The 27,518-nt window shown below is 37.1% G+C and overlaps 1 protein-coding gene across 2 annotated transcripts; it reads left to right on the top strand.

Moving 5' to 3' along the window:
* The first annotated feature begins 4,008 nt into the window (after positions 1–4,008).
* On the top strand, positions 4,009–26,658 carry WDR47 (WD repeat domain 47). 2 transcript variants are annotated; one of them, XM_026087904.1, is made up of 15 exons: positions 4,009–4,027; positions 5,709–5,875; positions 7,492–7,575; positions 8,194–8,278; positions 9,870–10,672; positions 13,127–13,253; positions 15,902–16,080; positions 16,178–16,435; positions 17,116–17,191; positions 18,194–18,351; positions 21,754–21,923; positions 22,755–22,925; positions 23,286–23,417; positions 24,177–24,395; positions 25,255–26,658. In XM_026087904.1, the coding sequence occupies exons 2-15, from the start codon at positions 5,718–5,720 to the stop codon at positions 25,395–25,397; spliced, it is 2,763 nt and encodes a 920-aa protein (XP_025943689.1). In that variant the 5' UTR covers positions 4,009–4,027; positions 5,709–5,717; the 3' UTR covers positions 25,398–26,658. The 2 variants fall into 2 exon arrangements, with proteins under 2 accessions (XP_025943689.1, XP_025943690.1); XM_026087905.1 differs by having other exon boundaries at positions 4,010–4,027; positions 13,127–13,250.
* The last annotated feature ends 860 nt before the right edge of the window (positions 26,659–27,518 follow it).

Genomic DNA, 27,518 nt, shown 5'->3' with positions numbered 1-27,518 from the left:
GTTGTGACGCCGCCGGGCCCGCTCCCGCCGCCGGCGCCCCCTTGCCTTGCCTTGCCTTGCCTTGCCGGCGCGGAGCCGGCCCCGCGCTGTGCGGCCGGGCTGCGGCCCCGGGCCGCCTCGGGGCAGCGCGATCCGCTTTGCGGGCCGGTGCGGCCTCAGCGCGGGCTCGCCGTCCGCGAAGTGCTAATTCGGGCTCGGCACGGGGTAAYTAAATAGCACGCTTGCTGTGACGTTTTCGACGAGCAGAGCTGGACCTGCGTGTGAAGAGAGAAAATAGACTGTTGGAGCAAGCGCTGCTTAGTCAAAATACATTAATTTCTAGTTTGTATAACTCGCTTTGTAATTTTTTTCTCCTCTCTGTATTCAGCTTAGTATTGAAGTATTGCGTAATTTAATGTCACCTTTTTGGCATGCGTTATGCAGGACGCTCAATCGTGTATGTATGTAATCTGGATAAAGAGAATACGTGTTGTAACAGGGACTGATGAATGCAAAGAGCCCTGCCAGTCGGTTGTAAAGCCCAGCGAGATAAGGATTATTGTGGTGGTTCTCAAACAGCAGCTGATCTAATAGTGTTTTAAAAAAAAGGGGGGGGAGGGGAGGGGAGGACCCCCAAAAAGGATGGTGTGTTAGAGGACACTTATCTTCTGTCTATTAGAACAGAAAATGATTTGAACCACAAAGTTCAGCAGTGCAAAGTTTGGCAAAGCTTATCTGTTAAGCGCTTAATACTTTTAATACTGTTAATTGAAGTAATGAATCAGTGTAGTCTTTTGGGATAAAATGTTTGTCAGTGAGTGCCACTAAGTGTTGTGGGAACTGATTATAATAGAAATTTGGTCCATAGATTTTATTTTTTCTTTATTTTGATATAGAACAACTGAAGATTACTGAGGGCACATTAGAAATGGAACTGCCAGGTAACGACTGTGCTCTGGTTTTTCCTGTGGGATCTGCCTAGGCAGAACACCTAGGCCTGCCCAGAACCTGTTCCAGAGTTACTCTGAGATGGATTAAAAAGCCAGTGTAATACTTCATGCAAAACAGTCAGCTTTTTAAATATGTATTACTTCTTCACAGTAGGTTTTTCTGCGGAATGGTTTACCAAGATAATGAGAATATAGATATGTGTTGCAAGTGTCATTGAAATCAGCTAACTTTTGATTAGGTGTTGCTTCTCCCTTTGAACATATTTCCAGTCTCTGAGATTATGACCCTTAAGACTTGAAATGTCATACTTCTTTCTTGTATTTCTGGCTAGTAAGAGGTGAAACTGCTTGCCCAGTTTTGTGAACGCATACTGTATGCTATTTGCAAATGTTTTATTCAGATGACAAATAATACAGGAATAACTCTTATTTTAGAATTTCAGAATTTACTGATATTCCAGGATATTAAACCTTACTTTAACTTTTTATCATGTGAATACATATGCATTTTAAATTTCTTTTATCATTTTTAAGGTAACATAAAGGGAAAAGCTATTCAAAATTCACTTCTAGTTTGTAAACACTCTTCATGTAACAGTAAATTTTGCATATCTAAGAGTATATTTATTTTTTTAAAACAAACTCTCTTCTATATTTATACTTACCGTGATCCCAACTGTGGGAGGATTCTTACTTTATTCTGTTCTTATTCATGTTCTGGTACTAAGAACAAACCAGAAATCAAACCTCTCTCCGTAATGGAAAATATAGGACTAGATAGCTTGTGTTTCAAAGAGCTTGCAGCCTCAATGAATGAGAAATACTTCAAATAGAGAAAAGGTATGTCAGGTTAATGGCAAGAAAGTTTTTCTTGATGTGGGCTTATTAGGAGGAAAACTAATTTAAATAGAGCATAAGGGAAAGATTGTTAAGAAGGTGCGGCTAGGAGAAAGAAGGAAGGATGACAGGTATGGAAAAGGGCTGTTGTGAAAAAACTCAATAAGAAAAAAGGTTGCAAGAAAAAAATAAGCAGTAGAAGGCACCTAAAATTTTAAGCTTTTATATTCATCTTTATTTGTATATCAAACTCATGCTATGCTTCAATTATTCTTGAGTATTAGTGCTTGAGTCAATCAGATCATGATGTTATGTGCCATATGTGCTGGCAGAAAGCAATATAGTAGGATGGGCCAAAGATGCAGCTTGAGCTCTAATCTAGGGTTTTCCTGCTGTTCTCTATTTTTTATATACCACCAAATGTCAGAAACTCATATATTTCATAAGATGTGATGTGTAAACTTATGTATATTTATGATTTCATGATACTGTTACAGTGCTGCTTGTTATTTTGACAGCATAATGCTTATGAGAGAAATCTGAGCTCATCATTCTTAAGTCTTCAATTAAATGAAAAGCTTATTTAGCAGGTTTACCACTCACTTATAGCTCTTTGTCCAAGGGGAATGTTGCTCTGACAGCAAAGGCACACTAAGTATTTTCATATATTGTTAATTTATGAGCTATCAGTATATTTCAAGTCTTACACACAAGTTCAGTATCTAAACTATGTGCTTTTTATTTTATCTGTCTTAGCAGGACCCCAAAAGTGCTGTTACTAATCCCATATCAACAAATAGGTTTAGCAAAACATGGATGGTGCTAATCCTTTTATTCTAATTTATATTGACAATTTAAATAAGATAAATGATATTAACTGTTAGAATTTTGCAAAGGCTGTAGGTTCAGGGTGATCTTGTTCTTTTAAAACTACAATGGAACATGGAAACTAACCACTTCTAGCAGTTGCTAAATCTTTTGCTTAATAGTTACTCTTAAGTGTACTCTTAAGCAAAGTACTGAATATCATACTTATTTTTCCATCAATACAATATCTAAATATTTAATTCTAACATAATCTTGGAGCTGTGTAGGGCAACTTTCTGTTTAGACTTGAGCCAAGCAGACCCACTTAAAAAGAAAGTTGTACTTGATGTTCCTTTCCTCAAAGGGAGTCTTTGTCTGATTTATTCCAGTGGTTTTCTGAAGGCTTCACCTAAGTTTGTATTGCCTTTTGGCAAGGAAGTTCATTTAAGTYATATAAATGCTCCCAGTGCCATCAAACATAATAGAAATGCCAATGCATTTAGTGAAGTTGGGAATAAAGATGTTAATACTTTGCTGCTCTATATGTTTGTGGTTGCTTTCTTCCTCATTCCTTAAGAGTACAACTGAATGTTCTCTGGGACCAAAAACCCATATCCAGTTGCCAAAAGGGGAGATTAAAACAGTAATAAAACATAAGGAAAAAGCCTCTTTCTACAAGTTTTTGTTTTTCATTTGTTTGTTTTTTGTGACTATCAGTTTTCTTCTTTTCTGCAAATAAAGCTTTCTGAAGCCAGGTCTTAATTTTTTTCCCCCTCAACTTTACTAGCCAAGAGTAGGTGCATGGCCTCATGGTGTATCTTCCATGAGAGCCATCAAAATACTTGGTAACTGGAGTCTTCTGTGACTAAAATGAGAATTAAAACCAGCCTCTCTGTAAAAAGAAGTTGGGCCACTTCGTGTGTCACAACTAGGTCCATGTTGTTCCAAAATAAACTGGGCTGCTATAATCAAATGCTCTTCTAGTCAAATGTTCTGGTAAAAATTTACTTGGAAAAAGTTGGCATACAACTAAACGAGGAAGATGAAAAATTTGGGGTTTTAGATGATATAACACAGAAAACCCTATTAATGTCTATTTTGTTTTTGTATCCATTAAAGTTCAGTAGCATAGGTTTACTGTGAACAATGAGGAGTTTCACTCATGTATTTCTTTTCCTTTCATCCCTGGTAAATAATTTATCTGCTTATCAATCCTTTATGAATGTGGTTTTTTTGATTATTCAGACTTGTTACATCTGTTCTTTGATTTCTTATTACAGTTTTCTTTGCTTCTTCTCAAATATGAGATAAATACATAGTTCATGGATTCCCATTTTCCAAATCAGGGGTATCTGGAGGTTGCATCATCTCTTCAACTTGTTTTGGGAGCTACATTCCCTTCAGCTGCTTGGCTTTCAACTTCATAGTTGCTAGATTTTCACACAAGTAAATGGGTAATTAGGAAGTATTTTTCTTTTGCTTTTCTAATTAAAAGGAGGAGGTACTAGAGTAAATATAACTTCTTACAGTGGACATCTTGCTCTGTATGGTAATCTCCTTTACTTATATTTCAAACACTTTCTCTCACTGATGTTTTATTCTACTGTCTCTTGTTTCTGGGGATATTGCTTCCTGCTGAGGTTTGTCATTGGTACTGTCATCTTTATCTAGTCATTGGTGCACTCTCATAATCAATTTAAGTCAGGTTAAGACTTTGCGACTGCCAGAAAGCAAGGTTCTGTCAGTTCCTTGTGTCAGCATTAGTGCCTTTGTGTCCGGAGGGTGAGCACACAAATGTTTAATTTATGCCTGGCTCAGAGAATTGGTCTGGCTAGCCATACCGCTCTGTTGCAGGCACAGTCAAGAGACTGGGAATGTGCATTAGCTAAGACTAGTTAATGTGCATTAATTAACACTAACTAACTGGCTGAGTGCAAAAATGAGAAGAGGGACTACCTTTTTCTGCAGTAACATGGCCTTAAATTGAATTTTGCCTGATGTGAAACTGTATCCTTGTAGCCCCTAGCTTTTTTTGAAGAGCTCCTGATGAGGCAATGTTACCTGGCTTGGCTTTCTCCCTACAACCCTAGATAGTCCTCAACAGATCAGCTTGGGAGCTACAGCTGTAAAATGCCCCCTTTCCCCCTTTTTCCTTCCCCCCTGCCAGCCCCAAGACACTGAACAGCCTTAACCTTAATTGAGACCTAAGGAAATGTGCAAGACTTGGCCAGAGAGGTGCATACCACTCCTTTCATATCCTTGGAGGAATTGTGTTGCAAATGAGCCTTGGACGCTATATGCAAGCTTGACGTTGACGCTGCTTCCCTGGCCGCTTAAAACAACCTCGCTGCTGCTCAGGAGGCCCTGGCCTGTCCCCGCCCCAGCTGTGTGTTCCCACTTTTCCTTTCTGCTGACTTGAGAGAGAGTTACATTGTTGAGATATTTCAATGCATAAGTTGGTAGAAAAACTAGCCCAGTCGAAAAGGTATCTAGTGCTAAGGAAGGGCCAGGAACATGTAGCTGGGGAAAGGTGAGTGGATGGGACTCTGGCAGTCAGTGGTTAAGCTGGCTTAGGCTGTCTTGAAATTGCAGCCTTGGATTCCTCATACAACATGCAAACAGAAATAGATGTCCTTATAAAGGAAGAATGAAAAGCCCTGGCATAATTGCCATACGGAAATGGGGAAAAAAGAGAGATGGTACCTTTTATATGTATTAGAAGCATTAACATATGTAAGGTTTCTGGGTAATTGCATAGTAACTGGCTAGTTTTTAAGCACTTTGAACTTCCTTTTTGAAGTAAAAATAGTGAAATAAAATTATATATATTAWAGATTTTATAGCAACAATATTTCTACCCTGCAATAGGATTGATTTCTTGATAGATTTGTTTCTCTGAGCTCTATATATGCCTAGGACAGAAATAAAAAGGTGCAGATGCAGTGTAGGGTGTTAATTGTGGCTTCATAATCAACCTCTCAAATCAATTTTCTAACTTTGTCTGTTTGATTTTTGTAATGCTACAGTGTTCTATTCTGTAAAAATTATATTTTTAGTTGTCAATACTTGTTAACTAAGCATAAAGTAAGATATTGACCATAGCTAAAATTATTTTTTTTCTCTCTTTCTTTCTAGGCTGCCATCATGACAGCTGAAGAAACAGTGAATGTTAAAGAAGCTGAAATAATTAAACTAATACTAGATTTTCTGAACTCAAGGAAACTTCATATCAGTATGCTGGCACTTGAGAAAGAAAGTGGAGTCATTAATGGCCTGTTCTCAGATGACATGCTTTTTCTAAGGTAGGACTTCTTTATCCAATGCTTAATGCCATATGCATGAACCCATACAGTTGGATTATGATTTCACGGGCAGCCAAGCACCACTAAAACAGGAGGTCTTATGCCCTCATCCTGCTCTGCTGCTTCTTGCTCACAGCTGTATGGTCCAGCCCTGTTCTTTTTTCCAGTTCTGAAGTTAATGAAATCCTTCTATGAGCCACTTGAACTGACTGGGCATAAACAGAAGTTTAGAGTTAAATATTTTTTGTTTGTTAATTTGTGTGATTTTTGGCTGGCATGTTAACAAATTGAAGTGGAGGGGTCTTAAAAAGCGCCAATGTCAGCACAAAGTCAATCAGGAAAAGTACGTGAGCAGAAGAAGGAGGGGAGAGCAAAATCTCTTTGTTCTGACAGCAGTGATCTGTTGTATCTGCTCACCCTGTGTCATGGAATGGAACATGTAGATTAGTGACTTTTAAAATAGACAAAATATTTCAACAATGTTCTGGTACTAAGATTTAGAATAAGTGGAGTGGTCTCCAAAGCTTTTCCCCAAAATGTTCTCTGCATTTCAAAATAATACCTAGACTTCTCTTAAAGTTAAAAATACAAAAGGGGTCTCTGCTGGCATGAAGGGCTGAGAGTTAGTGTGATTTCACCATTCATGTTATTGCCCTCATAATTATTAGAAGGAGTTACTGCAGATGCATAGTAGCTTTTTAGCACTGCAGTTTTCTAATTCATGCCCAAGGTATTTAATAACTGTGTAGAATCATGAGAAAATAATTTATCCAGATGTTTTAAAAACACTAAAAAAAAATTTATTACTGAACAAGATTTCTTGTCTGGATTCCTGTTATAATAAAACTGTGGGTATTTGAATAAAATGAAGAATTAAAGAAAGAATGGAGTTCTTGAGCCTTCGTTGTTGTTTCTTTTAGCTTAGTAGGAGTATACATCTAATGAGAAATTCACCCTGTCCTAGAACTGGACCTTTTAAAGAGAACTCTGTGTGCATTATGAGGGTATGAAGAAACTGAACTAATCTCCCTATGCAGTCTTGCCCACTAGTGTAGGAAATTGGCTGGAGTCAGGGCTCTTGTGCTGGCATAGTGATTTTGAGCTACTGTATCTGCCAACCTGTCCCTCTGACATTCTTCTCTGTAATACAGGGGGGGTGTTCTCTTCCCTGTTCATAGAACAGGTCCAGTAATTCCATGAGTTCAATGCTACCTGTTATGTTTGTGCAAGTACCCTGTAGAACACTTCATATTTTTAAGTTTGCTTTCATTCTTTAAGTTGTCTTCATTGAATCAATATATTTCATTCTTACTCTGCAAGTAAGACTTTTTAATAAGAATTATAGATATAGCAGGAGACACAAGACTTTTGTCTTTTTTGATGTCTTTAAAAGTAATTTTGTCCTTGTATAAGCCATTTTTACAAAATACAGAGAAAAGATTTGGATTTTGCTTTTATTTCTAGACTCATCAGACAGYTTTATCTGCTTTGCAAAGCATTAACTTTTCAAAGCAGGTTGATCTGTTGTATATTAAAAGGACTGTTTGTGCTTGCTTAGAAAGAAGAAAAATGTTTCTGTCCAGTGAAATTAAAGGAGTGACTTTTTCTTTTAATAGACAATTGATTCTTGATGGTCAGTGGGATGAGGTTCTCCAGTTTATTCAGCCTCTTGAATGTATGGAAAAATTCGACAAGAAAAGGTAAAATAGAGTGTATGTCAGAATTCAGTCTTTTGTGAGTTGTTGTGGAAAATCAAAAAAATTGAACCAAAATTTTATGTCCCTTGAAACATGAATTTCCAAGTATTGAATATGAAAGCGGTTGTTTACAAGCAAAACTTGTGTAAGTTTTTAATTTAGTTTGCATTTTCTCCATCCTGTTTGGAATTCTTAATATGTGTGTTTGTATGTTGGTGGTGGTGGTGGTTTTTTTAATTTAATCTATGAAAAATATATACAATCAATCTGTAATGAGTTTTCATTTGCCATGCACTTTAGGAATATGGTGTTTTATTACTTATAGAAATATGACATAGTAGCCAGTTATTTAAGAAGGGAGTATGCTTGCTGTGTATTTTCTTATGAGCCTTCAACTATTTTTAGTAATATTTCTGAAAGCAATAATTGGGAAAACCTTTCCTGCTAAGAACAACTTCTGTTGCTATTGCTTTGTTAAACTTTGAGATCGGAGCTCCTTGTTATTGCAGTTTGTATACCTAACTCAAAAACTAGCTGAAAAGTATCCTGCTTATCTCTCCAAGAATATTTAGCTACTGAATCAAGATGTGTAGTGTCTTACGTTTCACTTCATACCTGCAGATTTCGTTACATTATAATGAAGCAGAAGTTCTTGGAAGCCTTATGTGTAAACAATGCGATGTCAGCAGAAGATGAGCCTCAGCATGTAAGATTTGTCTTTGTTCTGGGAATTTTTGGCTGGCCAAAAACCTCTGAGATGTTCTAATTAAAGGCATAATGGAAGCTCACAAACATTTTAGCTATTACCAAACAGTTTAGAAAGAATAATTGCTATCCTTTGGAAACGAATGTGATTACCAGGTCTCACATAAAGTTGCACATACAAAGTTGTTTGAAACTTAGCAGCGTAGACCAGTGACCATAGGACATCTTTGTAATCCTGAAATTTGCTTTAGCCCGTAATGTTAAAGCTCAGTGCCCTTTTTCAGAAGGGCACTGAAATAAACCTCAGAATTGAGGAGTTTTACTGTCATGATCAGGTGCAAATAAAATTTCCGTTTGAATTAATGTTAAACTTAACATTTCTGTCTCCTCCGTAGATAAAGGATGCTGATTTTGTTTCTTTGGAGGGAACAGATGTGGTCACAAAGAACTGATTTAGTAAAATGTGCAAACAGCAGGAGTTGTGAACTTGGCTTTTTGCTATGGAAAAAGATTGAATGTTAACTCAAACTGCAGCATGAAAAGGCTTGTGAACTTAACTATACTCTTCTATTTATGTTGATAATATGGGAACCCTAAATTGCTAACAAAAAAGTTTTGTGAAATTAAAAACAAACCCTCCAGTATTCTTCAGACAATTGATTTTTTTTTGTTTGTTTTCCAAACCAAATTATAATTCCTTGTCCTATTACACATGCATTATATTGCAGGGTCTTCATTTGACAATATAGAGAAAACTAATAGTAAGTCTTTATTTAAGGTTGTAAAGGGAAAGTGTACTTGTCATCTGATCAGTTTTTCAGTATGCAGTTCTAGATAGTAGAACAGAAGAAAAGATTCAGCTGTATGTCTTTTTTTGTGCCGAATATTTCCAAATATGCTGGCATATTGATCTGACAGTGGATGAAAGGCTACTGTATTGTACATATGCTAGGAAATATGGGTGGGGTTTTTTATTCTTTAAATCTTTGTAACTAAAAATACCAAATTACATGTTGTTTTTAACATGGTTTTTGGCTTTTAGTTTTCAACAAGCTTTCTGTTAAAGTCTTATGTTCATTTGGAGGTCTGATCTTCTGAGATTTTTTTTTTTTTTTAATAAAAACATTTTTATGATTGAGGAACAGGAAACCTTAATATAAAAGACAACTCAAAATTGCTTATCGCTGGAAACTAGAGAAATATGGAGCTCTCCTTAGACATGCAAAACAAACTAACTTCTAACTTCTAACTTAAACTAACTTCTGTGCTACAATAGAATTGCAACTATTTAGCTACAAATTTAAAAATCTAAGCATAAAACCTGCAGTGCCATTAAAAAATTRTATAGATCTGTAGAAAGTGAGACTAGAAAGGATTTCAGAAAGTCAAAGCATCCAGGAATTTGGCTCTGAAATTGCTGACACAGATGTTATTACTGACTCTATAGTGTGTGCTGTTTTAATTGAAATACAAACAATAATGTTAATAAGGAACAAATATTGGGGAAATGCTGCTGCTGCTTTTTCTTCAACTAACTGTTTTATTGTAGAAAAATGCGCTGTAAACTGCTCTTAACATTAATATTTCTGTAGCTGGAATTTACAATGCGAGAGGCTGTACAGTGCCTACATGCGTTGGAAGAATATTGTCCCTCTAAGGAAGACTACAGTAAACTGTGCTTGCTGCTCACGTTGCCTCGCTTGACCAACCATGCGGAATTCAAAGACTGGAATCCCAGCACTGCCCGGGTTCACTGCTTCGAAGAAGCTTGTGTCATGGTGGCGGAGTTTATTCCTGCTGATAGGAAACTGAGTGAGGCTGGTTTTAAAGCAAGTAGCAATCGTTTATTTCAGCTGGTGATGAAGGGATTGCTTTATGAATGTTGTGTGGAATTCTGTCAGAGTAAAGCAACGGGAGAAGAAATCACAGAAAGTGAAGTATTGCTGGGCATTGATCTCTTATGTGGTAATGGGTGTGATGACTTGGACCTTAGCTTATTATCATGGCTGCAGAATCTGCCAGCTACTGTTTTTTCTTGTGCTTTTGAACAAAAGATGCTTAATATTCATGTTGACAAACTCCTCAAGCCCACAAAAGCTGCATATGCTGATCTTTTGACACCTCTTATCAGCAAACTTTCTCCTTATCCATCATCCCCAATGAGACGGCCTCAGTCAGCAGATGCATACATGACCCGCTCCTTAAACCCTGCCTTAGATGGGCTGTCGTGTGGATTAACAAATCATGATAAGCGAATCACAGACCTTGGGACCAAAACTTCTCCAATGTCACACTCCTTTGCTAATTTTCATTACCCAGGAGTACAGAATCTTAGTCGAAGTCTCATGCTTGAGAATACTGAGTGTCACAGTATTTATGAAGAGTCACCTGAGCGGTAAGTAGAATTGTTGGTTTATTTTTACATTGGCCTGTGTTAAACTTTATATTCCTGGGTTCTTAGGTGCTTTGTCACTTCACTAATGGAAACAGAATTTGATTGTTTAACTTCTGTTGCAATTAAACTCTGTAGACAAGGGTTTTCCTTCCCAACTCTTTTATGATGAAAATTCTTCCTGGTTGGTCTTGAGCCTTAAGGGTTGACTCTGGCCTTTCTCACAGTTTAGACTTGCAGAAATTTGAAATCCTGGCATAAAATGGAAATATGCTCTGATATGTAATTACTGAATTCTTTCATTCCTGATAAATAAATTGAGTCCATGAAATAGTTCTCTTCCTTTCCCATTTCGTTCTGCCCTCAGTGTTTTAAAAGGGCATTTGGACAATTTTTTTTGATATGTGGGTCAACATATAAAAAATAGTCCTAATGAAGTCAGTGGAAATGACTGTACTAAATCTGCAGAATTTCTCTATCACTTAAGTTGCTAAAACAGTAGTTCAATGTAAACATTTTCTTACTGTTTTCCAAACAAAATTTGGACAAGCCTGTTCATTTTACACATACATACATACATACATATATATGAGTTCTAGTTAGTTGAGTTATAGTGCTGAATGCTGTAACTTTGTTTAATGCAAGATATACTGCAAAACTGATTTCTCTCTTTCCTCAAGAACTAAAGCCCTTATCAAAACTTTGTCCTTAACTTATTTACCTTCTGAGAGAAAGGTTCAGGTTACAGGGAGAAGAGGTACATAATCATATTTTTGCTTGGCATTTGTTAGTCAGTGATTCTGCCCCTATGTAATCGCTTTATCAGTGCCTCTCCAGAAAACAGCTGCCAGCTTTTTTTGGCTCTTGCAGAATGAGGTGGGTAACTAGCACTGTGCTTGCATGTGCTGGCCAGCAGATGGGACACCTTTAGAGCTGTGGGGCTTTAATCCTGGACAAAGTTGGTGACATTGTGTATTAGTTTTACCTTATGACAATGTTCTATATCTTCTTGTGTTAAGATCAAGAGCAATTGTAACTAAACTCAACAAAAAGGGAAACAAACATCACCATATAGATGTCAGTTCACCAGTAATAATGGAGATTTCACTAATGTGTGTCTTGATTATCTTAATGCATATCTTGAAAGGAGTTACTTTGTTCATTTCTCAATGACCCACTTTAAATCTTGTTTTTGCCACCCTCTTCACAGCTGGAGCTGTGGATAGGTTAACCTATGGATAGGTTAGGTTTTACAGAAGTACTCCTTGAGTTATGTTTTAAAACAAATGCGCCTCTTGAAAGTATTAATGAATTGTTAATCCTTTCTAATTTTGGTCATCTGTATGTACAAACCTTAACATTTGTGCATGTAGCACAGGGGACCAATGTTAAAACTGATTCTTGAAAGTGAAATATTGTATATTTTTATTTTCTTTTTCRGTTTTAGTATACTGGAAAAATTCTGCACAATTAAGTAGCATTATCTTGTGGGCTAATTAAAGAAGTGGTAAATTGTTGCACTCTTTTGCAAAGTCTTTGGGCATTTGCATGTAATGTTAAATGTAGCAGATAAATCTTAGCATGTTTCTAGTTAATTAAAAACTTTCTTGAAACTTCAGATTAAGTTAAAGGGCTAGACTCTAGGCAGTGTTCAAGAAGGCATTACACTTTCAGAAAAACTTCAAATTATGTATCCAAATTCAGTGGCAGTAGCTGCAAGGATAGAAGCTGGAAAGCTGAGCTGTAGGTAAATCTGGCCCCTGCTTCCTCTTACACGTGACAGAAATATGGTATTGCTTTTGTAAGTTGTATTCAGCAAGTAGTTACTTTTATTTTAGTCAGCTAGTAGTTACATGTGCTAATGTACAGAGATACTCAAAAAGTTCAAAATAACCTCTTTAAGAGCTTTGCTGCAAGTCACTGAGTAAAGAGGACTTTGTAAGCTGACAAAACTATAGGTAGGAGTCCAAGGTTTTCAATGTGTTCTGCACATTTACTGCCTGCTAAAGCATTTTTGGAAAAGAGTTTCATGTGGAAATACTTCTTTCACAATTCTTTATAAATACAAGAATAGCAAAATGGATTTGAATATTATCCTGTGTAGTGTTTTACGTACATGATTTTCTCAAATATAGGACAGCTTGAATAATTTCTTAGTATAAAGATACATATTTCAAGTGTAAAGATAGAAAACACAGAATTTGGATATCTGACAGTGATAAGGCTTTTTGGAATATGTGAGAACAAAGCATGCCAACTCTGGGGGTTTTTTTAGTGTTATCCATTGCAAGCATTTTCTTAAGACTATCTTTAGCTTTATATGACTTAAGTGGTGTGCACACTTGTGTTATCAGAATTTACTTGAGAATGTTATCTTTCTCTGCTTATCAGGGGATTTTTCTACTCTTTAATTTTTCTGATATAACCTTCTTTTGTTTTCCATGTCACTGCGAGAAGTGATACTCCTGTGGAGCCACAGCATCCCATCAGCAGTGAGACTTTGTGCCAGAGCTCAGTTCCAGAAAATGAACCAGTTAATGGAGCACAGAATCAAGCACCAGCCAAACAAGAGAAAAATGAGGTAGTGGTTGCTTAGTTAAAAATAATGAGGCCCTCTGAGCTGCTGTGTTCTGATACATTTCATAACTACTGCCTTTTGTGTTGAGAACTTCATGCATGACAATGGGATGCTTTGAATCTCTCTTTTTTCTATAGTGAAAATACCATGTTGCGTCTTACATAAGAAACTACTCTTTTCCATTAGATAAACTTCTGCTGTCATTTGACTTTATAATACAGCTGATGAGTGTGCATTCTCACATCAGCAGTGTAACTAAACTATTGTATACGTTAATAAAATGATCTGCAGTATTCAAAGCTAGCAATGTTAGATTAAACAGTGCTTAAGAATCCTTTTAATGTTTAATGAGGAATCCAGCATGTAGCCTACTCTTTTGGTGTTAACAAGAAGTTTCACAGGCCATCTAACATAATTTTTGTCTAGAACACTGAGAAATGAAAATCAAGTAATTCCCTAGTTAAATACATCTTTCCTATTCGTATTCGTGCTTATAGTATAAGCAGTTCTCAGATTCTTATTTGAAAGTAAGAGTCCAATTTAAGTTGTTGTTGTGTCGTCCCCCCCCCCCCGGTGCTAGTAGACTTTTGGAAAGCTATATTAAGGCTTGAAAAATGTAGTGCCTTGGCCTAGCTGATGAATGAGTCAGAGTTTCTAAAGGCAACAGATAATCACAAAGAAGGTTTGTAGGCCTTGTGCTTTTTTTTTTTTTTTTTGCCCCTCCCCCCCTTTTTTTTTCTGAACAGCAATATAGGGAAATTGAAATAACGGTTGAGTAGGAAGCAATGAAAACAGTTACCTATTCTGTTCCCTTTCCACAGTTTTAAATATCTGCTGCTTAATTCGGTAGTGTTGAATTATGTTGTTATCTGGATATTTGTGCTAAATATTTCAGTGGTGAAATAGCATGTGTGGTTTGTTTGGTTTGCAAACTCCAGTTTGTGATTTTTCTTAAGTAAACTTTGTCTTGGCTTATGACATCAATATAGTACTGAAAACCAGTCTAGTCTTGACAGAGTTATTCTCTTGCAGACTCTGGATACTAGCATGAGGCAATGGGGCATTTGGGAGGATTAACAAAAGGGGAGTCAAGGACTTTGCTGAGGAATTTCTCTGTTGCTACAGTGTTGTGTAYGTGGATTGGGAATAAGGGGAGGGAAAGAGGAAATAGCTTGAGCTGCACCTGTAACAGAACAGGCTTCAAAAGGCAGAAAACTGGAGGCAGGATTTATGGGGAGAATAAAGACAGAAGACACTGTGCTGTAGATGAAGATGGTGGCTAGACTGCTATACACAAGTACAAAAGACTGTAGTCCCTGGTCCAACTTCACCTTGTTTCATTTTCTCATCTCAGTGGTGTATGTGTATATCTGTGTAAGATTTTGTTACGTTTCTGTTCATAACTTTTATTTCCACATTTTCCCTGGATGGATTAATTAAACAAATTTCAGTCATGGAAAGAAGTATAGGCTGGAATATAGGATTTGCTTATAAGGATTGTAACCTGATGATTGGGGAATAGTTTACATATTTGAAACATTCAGAACACTTCCTAGATTTCTGAAGATAACTTCAAAATTTAAGCTGCAATATTCTTCTTGGGAAACCTGAGGTAGTAAGCCCTTTACAGACGCAACAGCACTATTTTTGTTTAAAAATATATATAAATATATGGTATCAAGGAACACAGTCATAATTTAAGTGTTTTTATAAGACATGCTAAGGCTAACAGTTACAAAGAAAGAGCCTGCATGTGAAATGTGTGGACCAATGCAAAATTATCAGGATGTCCTTATACAACTTAGAATCACTAGATGATAAAAGTATCACTTTTGAAAACAAGGAAAATGGATTTTTTTTCTTCTCTCTCTTCTACTAGTTGGTGACTATGCAGTTAACTTCGGTGTTTATATTTTGGTCTTAGATTTGTTTTAATTATTTATTATTCATTTTTAAACTCAACTGTTTCATGAAGACAGGGATTGGAACTAGTGGCACAGGGAGAAAGTGAGTATCAGGGAATGCAAAAGGCAGGAAGTCTTGGAGCTGGCAATGTGGGAAGCTGAAGATAGAAAGAAGGGAAGAGGCAAAGGGAAGGGAAGCTCAGGTGTTTGTCTGGTCCAGAAATTAAGGAATTTTAACATTAGAACAAGGCATCAATTTCAAAGATGAGATGTAGCACTTGGATAAACCCCTTCAATGTTGATTACTGGGAGATGTAAACCTGCTCTGCAGACTGGCAAAGAATTGTCAACGTGACAGATAATACTAAAATTGCAGTGAAAATATGACTTGGAATTTAGAATGTAGCTTATATTTTGTGTGTGTGTGTGTCTCCTTTTTTATTGTCATGTTCCAATCTCCTATTTTTTCTGATGTTCAGTAATACTTCAGAAGATTTCTTGGCAAAAGCAGCCTCCTCCTGAATTAGGCACAAAGGCCGGAATGCTTTAACAGTGAATAACAATCTGGGAGTGATTTCCTTTTGTTAATATGTAAATTGTAACTGATTTTAGGAAAAATAAAAGCATTCTTCCTCAGAGAAGACTGCTGGGCTTTTGATTCTTTTATTAAAATAGTGAACCACAGAGTGAATATTTAGGTTAAATACTGCAATTAACTATCTAACCTAGATAAATTTCATCTGTCTTAAGCTTYGTGATTCAACAGAGCAGTTTCAGGAATATTATAGACAAAGGCTACGTTACCAGCAGCACTTGGAACAGAAGGAGCAACAGCGACAGTTATACCAGCAAATGTTGTTGGAAGGAGGTGTAAACCAAGAAGATGGAGCTGACCAGCAGCAGAACCTTACTGAACAGTTTCTTAACAGGTTGGGCGGTGTTGTTGCTTTTCCCTCCACCCAGTCTCATCTCTCCTCTAGTTCTCATAATAACCTGTTTTGGTCTTTTGCTATCATTTGTTATTAGATCTATTCAGAAGCTAGGAGAATTAAATATAGGTATGGACAGTCTTGGAAACGATGTACAGACACTTAGTCAGCAGTGTAATGGGAGCAAAGGGAATGCATCTACCAATCCAGCAAGTAACTTTACATCGCCACCGTTGGATGCTAGTCAGAGGATAACAGCTGACAGTCAAAATGTGAATACAAGCACTCCTCGAAAGCGTGGATCATCTAATCAGATACCCTTTCCTGAAGAGTCACCTGTACAAGGGAATCAAATGTAAGTTATTTGAACCTATTCAGGACTGGAATGTCCTTCTGTTAGCACTGCGGAGGTAACTGTTTGTAGTTGTTTTTAGTTATCAAATAAATTTGTCTTTGCGAGTATTTAGCTCCTAATCCATGTTGTCCAGATATTTTTACACAGATTATAAAATGCTTTTTGATAGCACCCATAAATAGTGGTTATTTATTATGGTTAAAATTTCATATTTATTTTTGATTTCAATCTTYATTCCATCTTACTTGCATAGTTCTTATTTATTTTGTGTTCTACTAAATTCCTAAAAGCCTTTTATATCACACATTAAGTAAATGAAATGAGGGGCAGGACAGAGCAGGCAACTAGATTTCATATTTTATCTAAAGGTATTGCCAACCTGAAAGAAACAACCGTTTTTCATTCCCTAACAAAAGTGTGTGTGTGTGTGTATAAATTACAAATTCTATTTATTTGTACTTATTTTCATTTGCTGAATGCCTGGAGTTGCTGCAAAAAATGGCAAACTCTTGTAAAATAGTTTATTGGTAAAGAATGAGACATCTGTAACACTTGTCCATGTAAATTAATTCCGAGTATGACTTAAATCATAGCTTTAGTCCAAAAAATGCACTCAAACACATCTTTCTTTTTTTTTTCTGTCTTGTTTTGAATTTAAACTCTTCACCAAATCAAAACAGTATATCAGAACATGCTGTCACTCAGCCACAGTTGGAAGATTCTTCAGGGAATCTAACTAGGACAAGAAGCGATGAGGTGAGATTTCTTAATGTCACTTAAAATATGTGTTCTTGCAAGGTTCAGGTATGTACCATTCTTTCAGTGTTAATAGATATTTAGAATGAATTTTGGTTGGCTGAGTACCTACAGAATCAGAATCATTGAGATTGGAAGGGACCTCTGCATATTTAGTCCAAAACCCCTGCTGAGAGAAGGGTCAACTAGAGCAGGTACCTCAGGGCCATGTTTAATTGGGTTTTGAGTCCCTGTCTCTAAGGATGGAGGCTTCACAACCTCTCTGGGCAACCTGTGCCTGTGTTTGATTACCCTCAGTAAAAAAAAATTTTTCTTATGTTTAAATGGAACTTCTTGTATTTCAGTTTGGGCCTCTTGCCCTTTCACTGAGCACTACTGAGAGGAGTCTGGTCCAGCGTCTTTACCCCTCCTATCGGGTATTTATACATGTTGATATCCCACCCCAAGGCTTCTCTTCTCAAGGCTCAGCAATCCTAGCTCTTCCAGCCTCTCCTTTATGACAGAGGCTCCAGTCCCTTAGTTATCTTAGTGGGGCCCTTTGCTAGACTTGCTCTGATATGTCCATGTCTCTCTTGTACTGGTGAGCCCAGCACTGACCACAGTACTCCAGATGTCAGACTTCAGTATATGGCAAAAACCATACTCAGCAGTTATCTAAATTTTTTCTTAATCTTATTATCCCTCTTGTCCAACTTAAATAATAAATAAAGCTTCTTCTGATCACAGCTTTTATCCCTTTGACTAAGTCCTTGCCATTTCTTTCTTCCAAGTCTGTCCCTAGATGCTATTAGTTTACTCACTGATCTAGTAAAGTACAATTTGCAGTATTTTAAGTAGAACTAATCAGCAAATAGCTGTGCAGCTAATACTACTTCTGTTTGTGAACAAATTGGGACCTGCAGGAATCAAATCTTATTCTTTTTGCTACTGTCACTACTTTGGTACAGATAATGTCCAGTTTTATACTGAAGAACCTAATTCAACTGTCATGCTTTTATACAGGATGATAAATCAAAAAAGCAGTTCATTTGCATTAATACTCTAGAGGACACACAAGCTGTCAGAGCTGTAGCCTTTCATCCCAGTGGGAGTTTGTATGCCGTTGGCTCAAATTCCAAAACTTTGAGAGTATGTGCCTATCCAGAAGTAATTGACCCAAGGTAAGAGAGCTTGTATGATCGCTTTTTTCCCTGTATCATATTGCTTCTTCCTCCTATAGCTACTGACAGGTGAATGTGTTTCACACCTTTAATTTGTTGTCACACACACACACATAACCCAATGCTTTCTTTGGAAACATTAACTACCAAACAAAAATAAAAAGATCTGCTAAATAATTTATTTGTCTGTGGGCTTGTTTTTGCTCTCTTCCTCTACTGCCAAGGTGCCTTGCCACAGTACCTCACCTTTCCTTGTAACAGCATTACTGTTGTCTCAGCAGGTTGGCTTTTTTGTATGTACTGTGCTGGGTTCTGATTTTTGCATCTCCTGTTGTAAAAGTGGGGGAAGAAAGTATGTGTTGGTTGCTAAGCCAGCACAAATTGTGCTTTGTGAGCTGTGGTTTCTGGCAAAAGAACAGACTTGACAGTGGAGATATCTTCAACTGTTACAATAAAATTTGCCAGTGCATATCTGTCAGTTGCTGTTGTTGGCGTTGTAAATACCGTTTTCCTGATGCTTTCACTCCTTCAAAAGAAAAAGGGCAATGGCTTATTATGCACTTAACCTATTCTGTTTTCTTGTTTCACCTAATTTTTTTCTAGGAAAAACAACTTTTTTCACCTAGAAGTAAATATTGCCATCTCAGCAATCATCTCCTAGTTTCTGCTCCAGTTGCATTATTTCCTTTCTTTGGGTTGGGGGGAGGGGGGAAATGTAGGCATCTAAAATTTTACAAATTCAAAAGGAGCTAGACGTACGCACAGTAACCAGTCTGGAACACCTTCCCAGTTTAAGACATATGAACACGTTAGAAGCCTGAACATAAGTCCTTTTCTTCCCCCTAAAGGTCATCAGTAGAGTAGCCTTTGAGTTTTATTCCAAAATACATATTGGCAATATATGCAACAAAAAGTTGGGGTGTTTTTGTTGTTGTTTTAGGTTTTTTGTTTTGGTTTTGGTTTCCCCCTGCTACCCAATGCAAGCTGGCTTGCTGAGCTTGGAGGTAGCTTCACCTCCTCTTGATTGGTAAACAGGGCAAACCACTTTAAGCAGACTGGATGCTTCTTTGACTACAGTCTACTCTCGCAGAATTTATTGTTAAAAATACTGGGTAGGATTAGACTGATTCTGCAGCTTTAGCGGTCTCTAGTTAGTGTGGACATATCTGATGTGACAAGTGACTTAGTGCGTATGGATATGAAAGGAATATTGAGATTTCCTTTGTGCGGAACTTGTATGTCATCTTACTGGTCTTTCACTATGTTTACTGTCTGCCAAAAACATTTCATCATGGGATTTACAAGTCAGCAGAGGTATTACATAATCTTTAAGATGCTCCTAATCTCTGTAACAAGCTACTGAGTCTGAACACACATCCAAATTTTTTCTTTTCTTTTTTTTAGCTATAGATGTGTAGAGTGTCTGGTAAATAGCACTTGTTTAATCGTACATCCAGTTTTCTAAAAGTCTTTTAAAAGCTGTCCTTCAAACTGATATATCATTTAGGACAGATTTTTCTCCCCTGCCCCAGCCAAAGGTATAATACTAGAGGGCCCCCCCGCCCCCATCTTGGAGATTAAACATACTAATAGGCACACAGTAGGTGCTGCAGATGTCTCAGATAATCAGTGCTTCCACTTAGCTGATTGATGGCATTTTGTCTGTGTGCTGGGCAGGCAGGTGCTCCTGTTTCCTGCCAAAGTTGGTGATTCCCAGCCTCTGCCTCCACCTCTTAACAAATATTATGAATCCAAACTGAGTGCTATATAAGGCATTAGGCCATTCAAGAGCCTCTGCAGTGTCTGTTGAATGATGACTCTTATTTAAGCTAATCTGTCATGGATTTTCCTTCTGGCAACAAACTGAAATTAGTTCCCATGTAAACTTACTATTTTTCACTTAATCCATGTTTATCTTAAGGGTTTTAAACAGAGTTGTCTTTGTTCTGTTTTTCTCTTCTGCCTCTTTTGTTCTTTTTCCATTTCTGTAGTATGTTTTAAAAAATTTTCAATAGCAAATTAATTCGTGTTGGATTTCTGCTGGATTGTTTGTTACTGAAGTGAATATTGATATAGTTGGATACAGCAATACTGTGTCTTAAGCACTTAATTACTTCCTGTTATGGGAACTGAGAAATAAAGTTGTAGGAAATTAATCAGTTGAAATAGAGGAAAGGTACATTGATAGAATTGTTCCTTTCACTTCAGCCATGTGTAAAGCTGATCTGGTTTCAGAAATAAGAACATATGGTATGCTGAGATGCCATGAAAGTAACTGAATTAACATAAAAGAATGAATGTTGCAGATAGACAGACTTAAGTGTGCCTTTTGCACAGCCTGCTGTATTAGTTCTTCTAGTAGATGAGTGAAGTTTTGAGAGTTACTTTGTCAACAGTTAATATCCAGTGCACAGTTCATGCTGATGAATGTGTGGGTTTTCTTTTGTTGTTTTTATTTAACGGCCAAAAGAGACAGTACTTGACTTACAGTAGTATTTTAAGAAAGGAATGTCCCCCTTCTTTCAGGTAGGGTTAACACAGAGGCATTGCTCTTACAGCCCTGGTCTCGATCCTTTAAGCACTTAAGTAAATACTTGATGAGTCCCATTCACTCTGACAAGTGAAAAGGTGGCATAGACAAAATAAATTTTGGATAAAACTGCCAGCTTCCATGTATATTCAGTTACAGTATTACTGGGCAGAAAAACAGCCCAAAACACGAGTATGGAGCCCAGTTGCATAATTTTATGTTAGCATACCAACCCCCTATCACCCTGGTCAGGGGTTATCTTTGGGGGGGAAGGAACTGGAGGAGAAACCCTTGCCTGCATACATAGACAGAGTGTACACAGGCTTCAGCTTTCTTCTTCCAAGAATCTGGATTTTTCCAACCTGCAGCCTGATAGCTTAGTCTCAGGCCCAGCCCTCTGCCTTGCCAGCTGCACTGGCACTACCGCAGATAGTCTCTGCCTTATGAGCAGTCGCAGCCAACTGTTGCTTAACTGAAATCAAGCACATTCARAAGTGCCCACAGGATCAAGATGTTGAATGATACAGGGAAAAATCCCACCTATTTAGGAGTCTGAGTATAAGGATTCGTTATTTATAGCTGTTAATTGCTATCTCTTCATCTATATCAAATTTCCATAAACAAAAGGAATGTATACAGTGGAGGTTTTTTGCATGTTCAATTGCAAGTACAAAAGAAAAAGGAAGAAAAACTGAGGAAACGGGATAGAAGATCCTCTTTTGTCTTCGATCACATCTTTTTCAATGCAGAGAGTCATACTTCATGTTATCCAAAACATTAGAAAAGAGTACACTTCCATTTTAAAATACATAATTTTCCTTACAAATAAAAAGGAAAACCATATAATTTTTTTCCTTGTTTTCTTTTTGCAGTGCTTATAATACTCCTAAACAACCAGTAGTTCGTTTCAAAAGGAACAAGCATCATAAAGGATCAATTTACTGTGTGGCCTGGAGTCCCTGTGGACAGTTGTTGGCTACTGGTTCTAATGATAAATATGTGAAAGTACTGCCTTTTAATGCAGAAACTTGTAATGCAACAGGTAGAGTGTGTATATATTTAGTTTAAAGAATGTATTTGAAATTATTGGCCAAAACATTCAAAATATGTTGACTATGTACTTAAGTTTTGTTATTTTTATTACAATAATCTAATATTTGGCTATGAATTAACTTAGTCCCTTTCCCCTTCACCATTACTTTGTTCAGCAAATAGCCACTGTTTTTATTCTTTGCAAAACTCTGTGGCATTGTACTATCTTTTGGTAGATTTCTCATATAAGAGGAAACAAGCAGATGTTCTACCCTGGCTCTCAAATGTCAGTAGGAATTTACTTTCACTTCCATCTCCACTTTTSCTTGCCATCATCTTCTCTTCCATCTTGAAAATCTAAGGCTCCTTACCTAGAAAATGCTCTTTTCCCCTCCCAGCCCTCCTAATCAATACCCTAAGTATGGCTGTTAGCTTTTCTGTTTTGGACTTAGGCTATCTCATCCTACTCATTTCAGTGTTCTCAGTGACCCTYGCCTCGTGGCAGAGAAAGGCTTTTAGTTGTGATGCTTTACCATAGTTTACAAAAAGTAATAAATGTACTCTATATAGCTTGGCTGGAGCTGGCTGCAAAGATGGTCTATGTATGTCTTGCTCAGCATTAGGAACTGTAAGAAGCTCAAGCATGTTCAGTGAAAATAAGAGATTTTATTTGTACTCTAGTAATTGAAATGAAATCTTCTATGGGAAGTATAAAGCAATGTATGCCCACCCTTGCCTATAATATTCTGCATTATCACAGTAACTGCTTTACGGATTGTAGCGCTAATTGTGTTAAAYAAAGTATGCCTTGTTTTGGTCCTTTTTTTTTAAATTATTTTAGGACCAGATTTGGAATTCAGCATGCATGATGGGACAATCAGAGATCTTGCTTTTATGGAGGGTCCAGAAAGTGGTGGTGCTATTTTAATAAGTGCTGGAGCAGGGGACTGTAATATTTACACAACAGATTGTCAGCGAGGACAAGGCCTGCATGCTCTAAGTGGTCATACAGGTATGTATGTTGTTGCTTTTTCTCTCACTTTTTAAATGTGGGTTATATTTTAACAAGGTTTGTTTTGAAAATGTCTTATTTATCTGTCTTATTAGACTTTTGTCCTCCCAAAATTGTTTTTGAGATGTTGAATTTTTTTATTTTAATATATGGGCCATTAATTCAATGGAGACATTGCATGCGTCATTCCAGAGAAGACACAAAGCAGGGTATTCCCTTATACTGTCAGTATTTTAGACTGTGCAACATGCAGTTTTTCCATAGGACTTGTCTGTCCAAGTGTAAGAACTATCAGAACAATAATATTTCATTATTTGATTAATGATCTGCAATCAAATAAAGAAGTTTCCTTGTTCACAGGTCATATTTTAGCACTTTATACATGGAGTGGCTGGATGATTGCATCTGGATCCCAAGACAAGACTGTAAGATTCTGGGATCTAAGAGTGCCAAGCTGTGTTCGTGTTGTGGGAACAACGTTTCATGGAACAGGTAAGACTATTGCTATCATGCTATTGATTGTTCTTACATAAAAGTATATTCTAAAGATGTCTAAGTAGTATATCGTGAATATGGGGTTTTGTGTCACAGAATGGAGACTTGGCTTTAAAAGAAAGAAATGGTGATGATGTCTTCACTTTTTCCTTTAAAAAAAGATTTGCTTTAAAATGGCTATTTCTGTGCCTTGTGACTGTGAAATAGATACTTCCAAGTATATTGAAATAAAACCAGCTACCAAATAGCAGTTTCAAAATTTAAAAGGGAGTGGGGAGGAGCTGCTGATACTTAGGTAAGTCATCAACATACTCTGTAAAGTCTGCAGGGATTCTCAAGAACTAGCTGGTTACAGATAGGTTTCAAGAAACRTATCTTTTGTATTTGAAATATTTTTGGCAATAAACATGAAATATGTAGAAAAGAAACTTCCCTGCATTATTCTACATTATTTTATATACAGTGACTTTCTTTCCTGTGATGAAATGGACATTTTTCTCATGCCATGTTAAGAGTGGCTTTGTTACCACTCTAGCATGTTGGCTTCAGAAYGGCTTCTTGTAGCTTCAGAATTTCAGGTACTAGAATATAAAATGTTCTAGCATAAAATATTTTAAGATAACAGTAGGTAGGTATGCATACATTAAATTTAAGGTCAGCATTCTATATTCCTACATAATGTGCATTCTTGTTTAAAAGAATGTAGACTATGTGCACAGATTTTCTTTTTTTTTTTTTTTTTTCCTCTTCCTAAAGGAAGTGCTGTAGCCTCAGTAGCTGTTGATCCTAGTGGTCGTCTCCTGGCTACAGGACAAGAGGATTCCAGTTGTATGTTGTACGATATTAGAGGAGGGCGAATGGTACAGAGCTATCATCCTCATTCCAGCGATGTTCGTTCTGTTCGCTTCTCTCCAGGGGCTCACTACTTGCTCACAGGATCATATGATATGAAAATAAAGGTGACAGACTTGCAAGGTAACATACTTAAAGATACTAGGTTATTGTTCAATTTGATGGCTTTAATATTGAAGTTGTAAGAGAACGTGCATCGATGCTTAGTTTTTGGTTTCAAAAAATAGTAGAGCTTAAAGGATTTGAAATGTACATAGATGTGATTCTAGTCAGTTAACAGTTAACCAGTTGTATTGCTAAGAATGTAGGCTGTCGACTAAATCTGCTTGGGGAAGGGGTCTGATTATAGCAAAAGAACTATTTAATGCTGTTGACTGCTGATTTGGCCTTTGCTTTCAGGCAGCATTTAGAAAATTGACCCTATATATATATCTCTCTCTCTATATATATATATGTGTGTGTGTGTGTTTGTATAAAATAATACAAAAATATACATACATATACACACACTATGTGTGTGTGTGATGTGCATATATATATGCATGCTTATGCTTATTGGGAAAGGTTAGGAAGAAGGAAGACATCAGAGATATCTATCCAATCAGCTTGATTTTCCTGGACCCCTATATTTCAATCACATAGTTTAAAACTGAATATCTGTGTTTTTAAAGTTGTACTGTATCCAGTTATGCCTAAAAGCCAAAACACTGGGGCCTTGCTGTGCTGTGCTATGCTATACTGTGGGGGAAGGAGTGTGGGGGAGTATGTACTGTACTGACTGCAGGAAAAAATAGTTTAAAGTTGAACCAACTTTTCTTTTAATGTTATAGAAGAGTTAACAATAACCCTTAAGTTATAATCTCTGAGGTCAAGTACACTTCATAAAGTGAAATGCATGTGTAATTTTTCCTAAATGAGGAAAATAAAAGAATTAGGATATGAATTCATGAAATGAGTAACTCTTTCTGTTCCTCTGCCACAGGGGACCTTACGAAGCAACTTCCTCTTATGGTGGTAGGGGAGCACAAGGACAAAGTTATTCAATGCAGATGGCACACACAAGACCTTTCCTTCTTGTCATCTTCTGCAGACAGAACTGTAACCCTTTGGACCTACAATGGTTAGAGTGCAAATATAGGCAACCTATGCAGCTAAAGCACAGAGACATGAGACTACAGAACTGTAAAAAAATAAAATAATAATAATAATAATTAGGTATTCAGAGAGCAGCAGTTGACCAGGGGAGTGTCTTTTCAAGAGGAGAGGCACTTGTCACAGATTTTTCTGATTTCTAGGAGGTCTTGGTGTTTTTAGTATATTCTTTTGCAGTGCTTTCAGTCTTCCATGTGAACTCATGCTGCTGTGACCTATTGTAGTCTTGTTGCCAAAGTCTATGGGAAGAACTCCTRTGTTGTCGATGTGCACTCAAAGTAACAAGAATGACGTGTTTACAGTTTGGTATTAATTGCATTCCTTAGTCTTTGCTTCAATGACAATTTTATATAGAAACTTAAGTTGAACAACACTTTAAGTCAGTATGTAATTAGTTCCACATACACATAGAAGATAAAAATTACTTCTGTTTTTTCACATTTATTATATTCATCACTTCTCAAAAAGAGATCAAAGTTTATTATGTCTCCACCATGTCAACTTTTTTTAGTAATAAATTCTGAACTTTAAAGGTGACTAGGCAGTAACCACATCTTGATTATGGTCCATTATATAGTGTGACTCTTTTCTTTCCATCTGAACTGGGGGGAAATGTTGCTGTATTTGCTTATATGACATTGTTTTCAATAAGCTAACATGTTGGAGGGGGGAAAAAAGTAAAATACTGGTTTTGCTGTAGAAACATAATATTTTACTTTTTGAATGCAACAGAATACCTCTGTGTATAATGTACTGTAGAAAAGAGTGGATTGGCAGCAGTTGTCACAGTGAGCTTAATGGCTATCAGTTCTCTCAAAGTAAAAGGGATACCATTAACACTATACTACAAACCAGCATGGCTTAAAATGCTATGTCTGCATGATAATTTAAGAATTAAATCATTTAAATTCCCAGTCCRGAAGCTCATTTGAATTTTATTTCTTGCACTGTTTATGTATAAGAAATTGCAGTTTTATTTCTACAAAACTTTAGATTCTAATGTTTATGTACTGTTATATTTTCATATTGTACAGTTCCTTTTACTTTTTAAATTTAAAAACCTTAAACATTAGGTTATTTATTTATTTGAATTGCAGTTAAGTTTTGGATTTTCTTGATTAATAAATTATATGTGCACCGTAGCAAGCATTTTTAACTATTGTACAAAAGTGGAAAGGCAACTATAGAAGTGTATGTGTGTTAAAATCTCAATAAAGACCTCCAACACCTGCAACTAGCTGACCTGTTATTTCAGATTCTTATTTTAGAATTCCTCAAAAAAGTATATTGAAAAGTATTGAAGTCTTATATCTGAGATACCAYCTGATATAAGCCTGACTTCGCAGAGCCGTAAGTAATACAGCAGCAAGAAACCTGTAGTTTTTCTATGTTGAACACAGTGGTAAGGTCCTAATGGTGCTCTGGAGGAAAATGCGACTGTCACGTTCCTCCAGTTGTCTGCTTGTCTGTGATCACAGCTGACAGACTATTGTTAATAATTAACAATTTGCCATCATCTTCAACACTTTTTAATTCACTTTATTACAGCTCGTGCCTCTAGGCTGCGGATCCAGTCGTGCCTCTGTGGTGTGTCCCAGCCCTGGGCTGTGGCTCCGGGCGTTTCCTCTTTTCAGAGCTGAGCTTCCCCCCTCACCTGTAGTTACGGCTTGGCTTTGCCTGGCAAAGCGGTATTGAAAACCTGAACAAGAAAGAAAGGGAAAGAGTTTTCCCATAGTGATGTCTGGCTGGAACTGCAGCTGAGAAGTTCCTGGAATAAACCTGCTGTACAGGAGCAGAAAAGGGAGCTGAAATGGGTGAGAATTCCTGYTCTTGCCCCTGTCTTACGTCTGTGTATGGTCTGGCTGTACTTTATTTATTAATGCTGAGCCATAGACTCGTTACACTGTGGGAGAGAAAGAAAACTGTTTTACTGCATCTACTACGCAGCCCTTTTTCCTGCCAGGCAGAAGTCCTTAACCTCGCGGCAGCCCAGGCGCTGGGGCCCTGCCCGCGGGCCTTTCCCGTGCGCAGCAGTAGCAGCCGCAGCCCGCGGCGAGGCGGTGCCTGCCCGGCGGCCACGCGAGCCGAGCGGAG

Source organism: Apteryx rowi, unplaced genomic scaffold, assembly GCF_003343035.1.
Source record: "Apteryx rowi isolate R43461 unplaced genomic scaffold, aptRow1 scaffold_74, whole genome shotgun sequence".
In the NCBI taxonomy this organism is placed as follows: Eukaryota; Metazoa; Chordata; class Aves; order Apterygiformes; family Apterygidae; genus Apteryx; species Apteryx rowi.
This window is presented reverse-complemented; position numbering and strand designations above follow the sequence as displayed.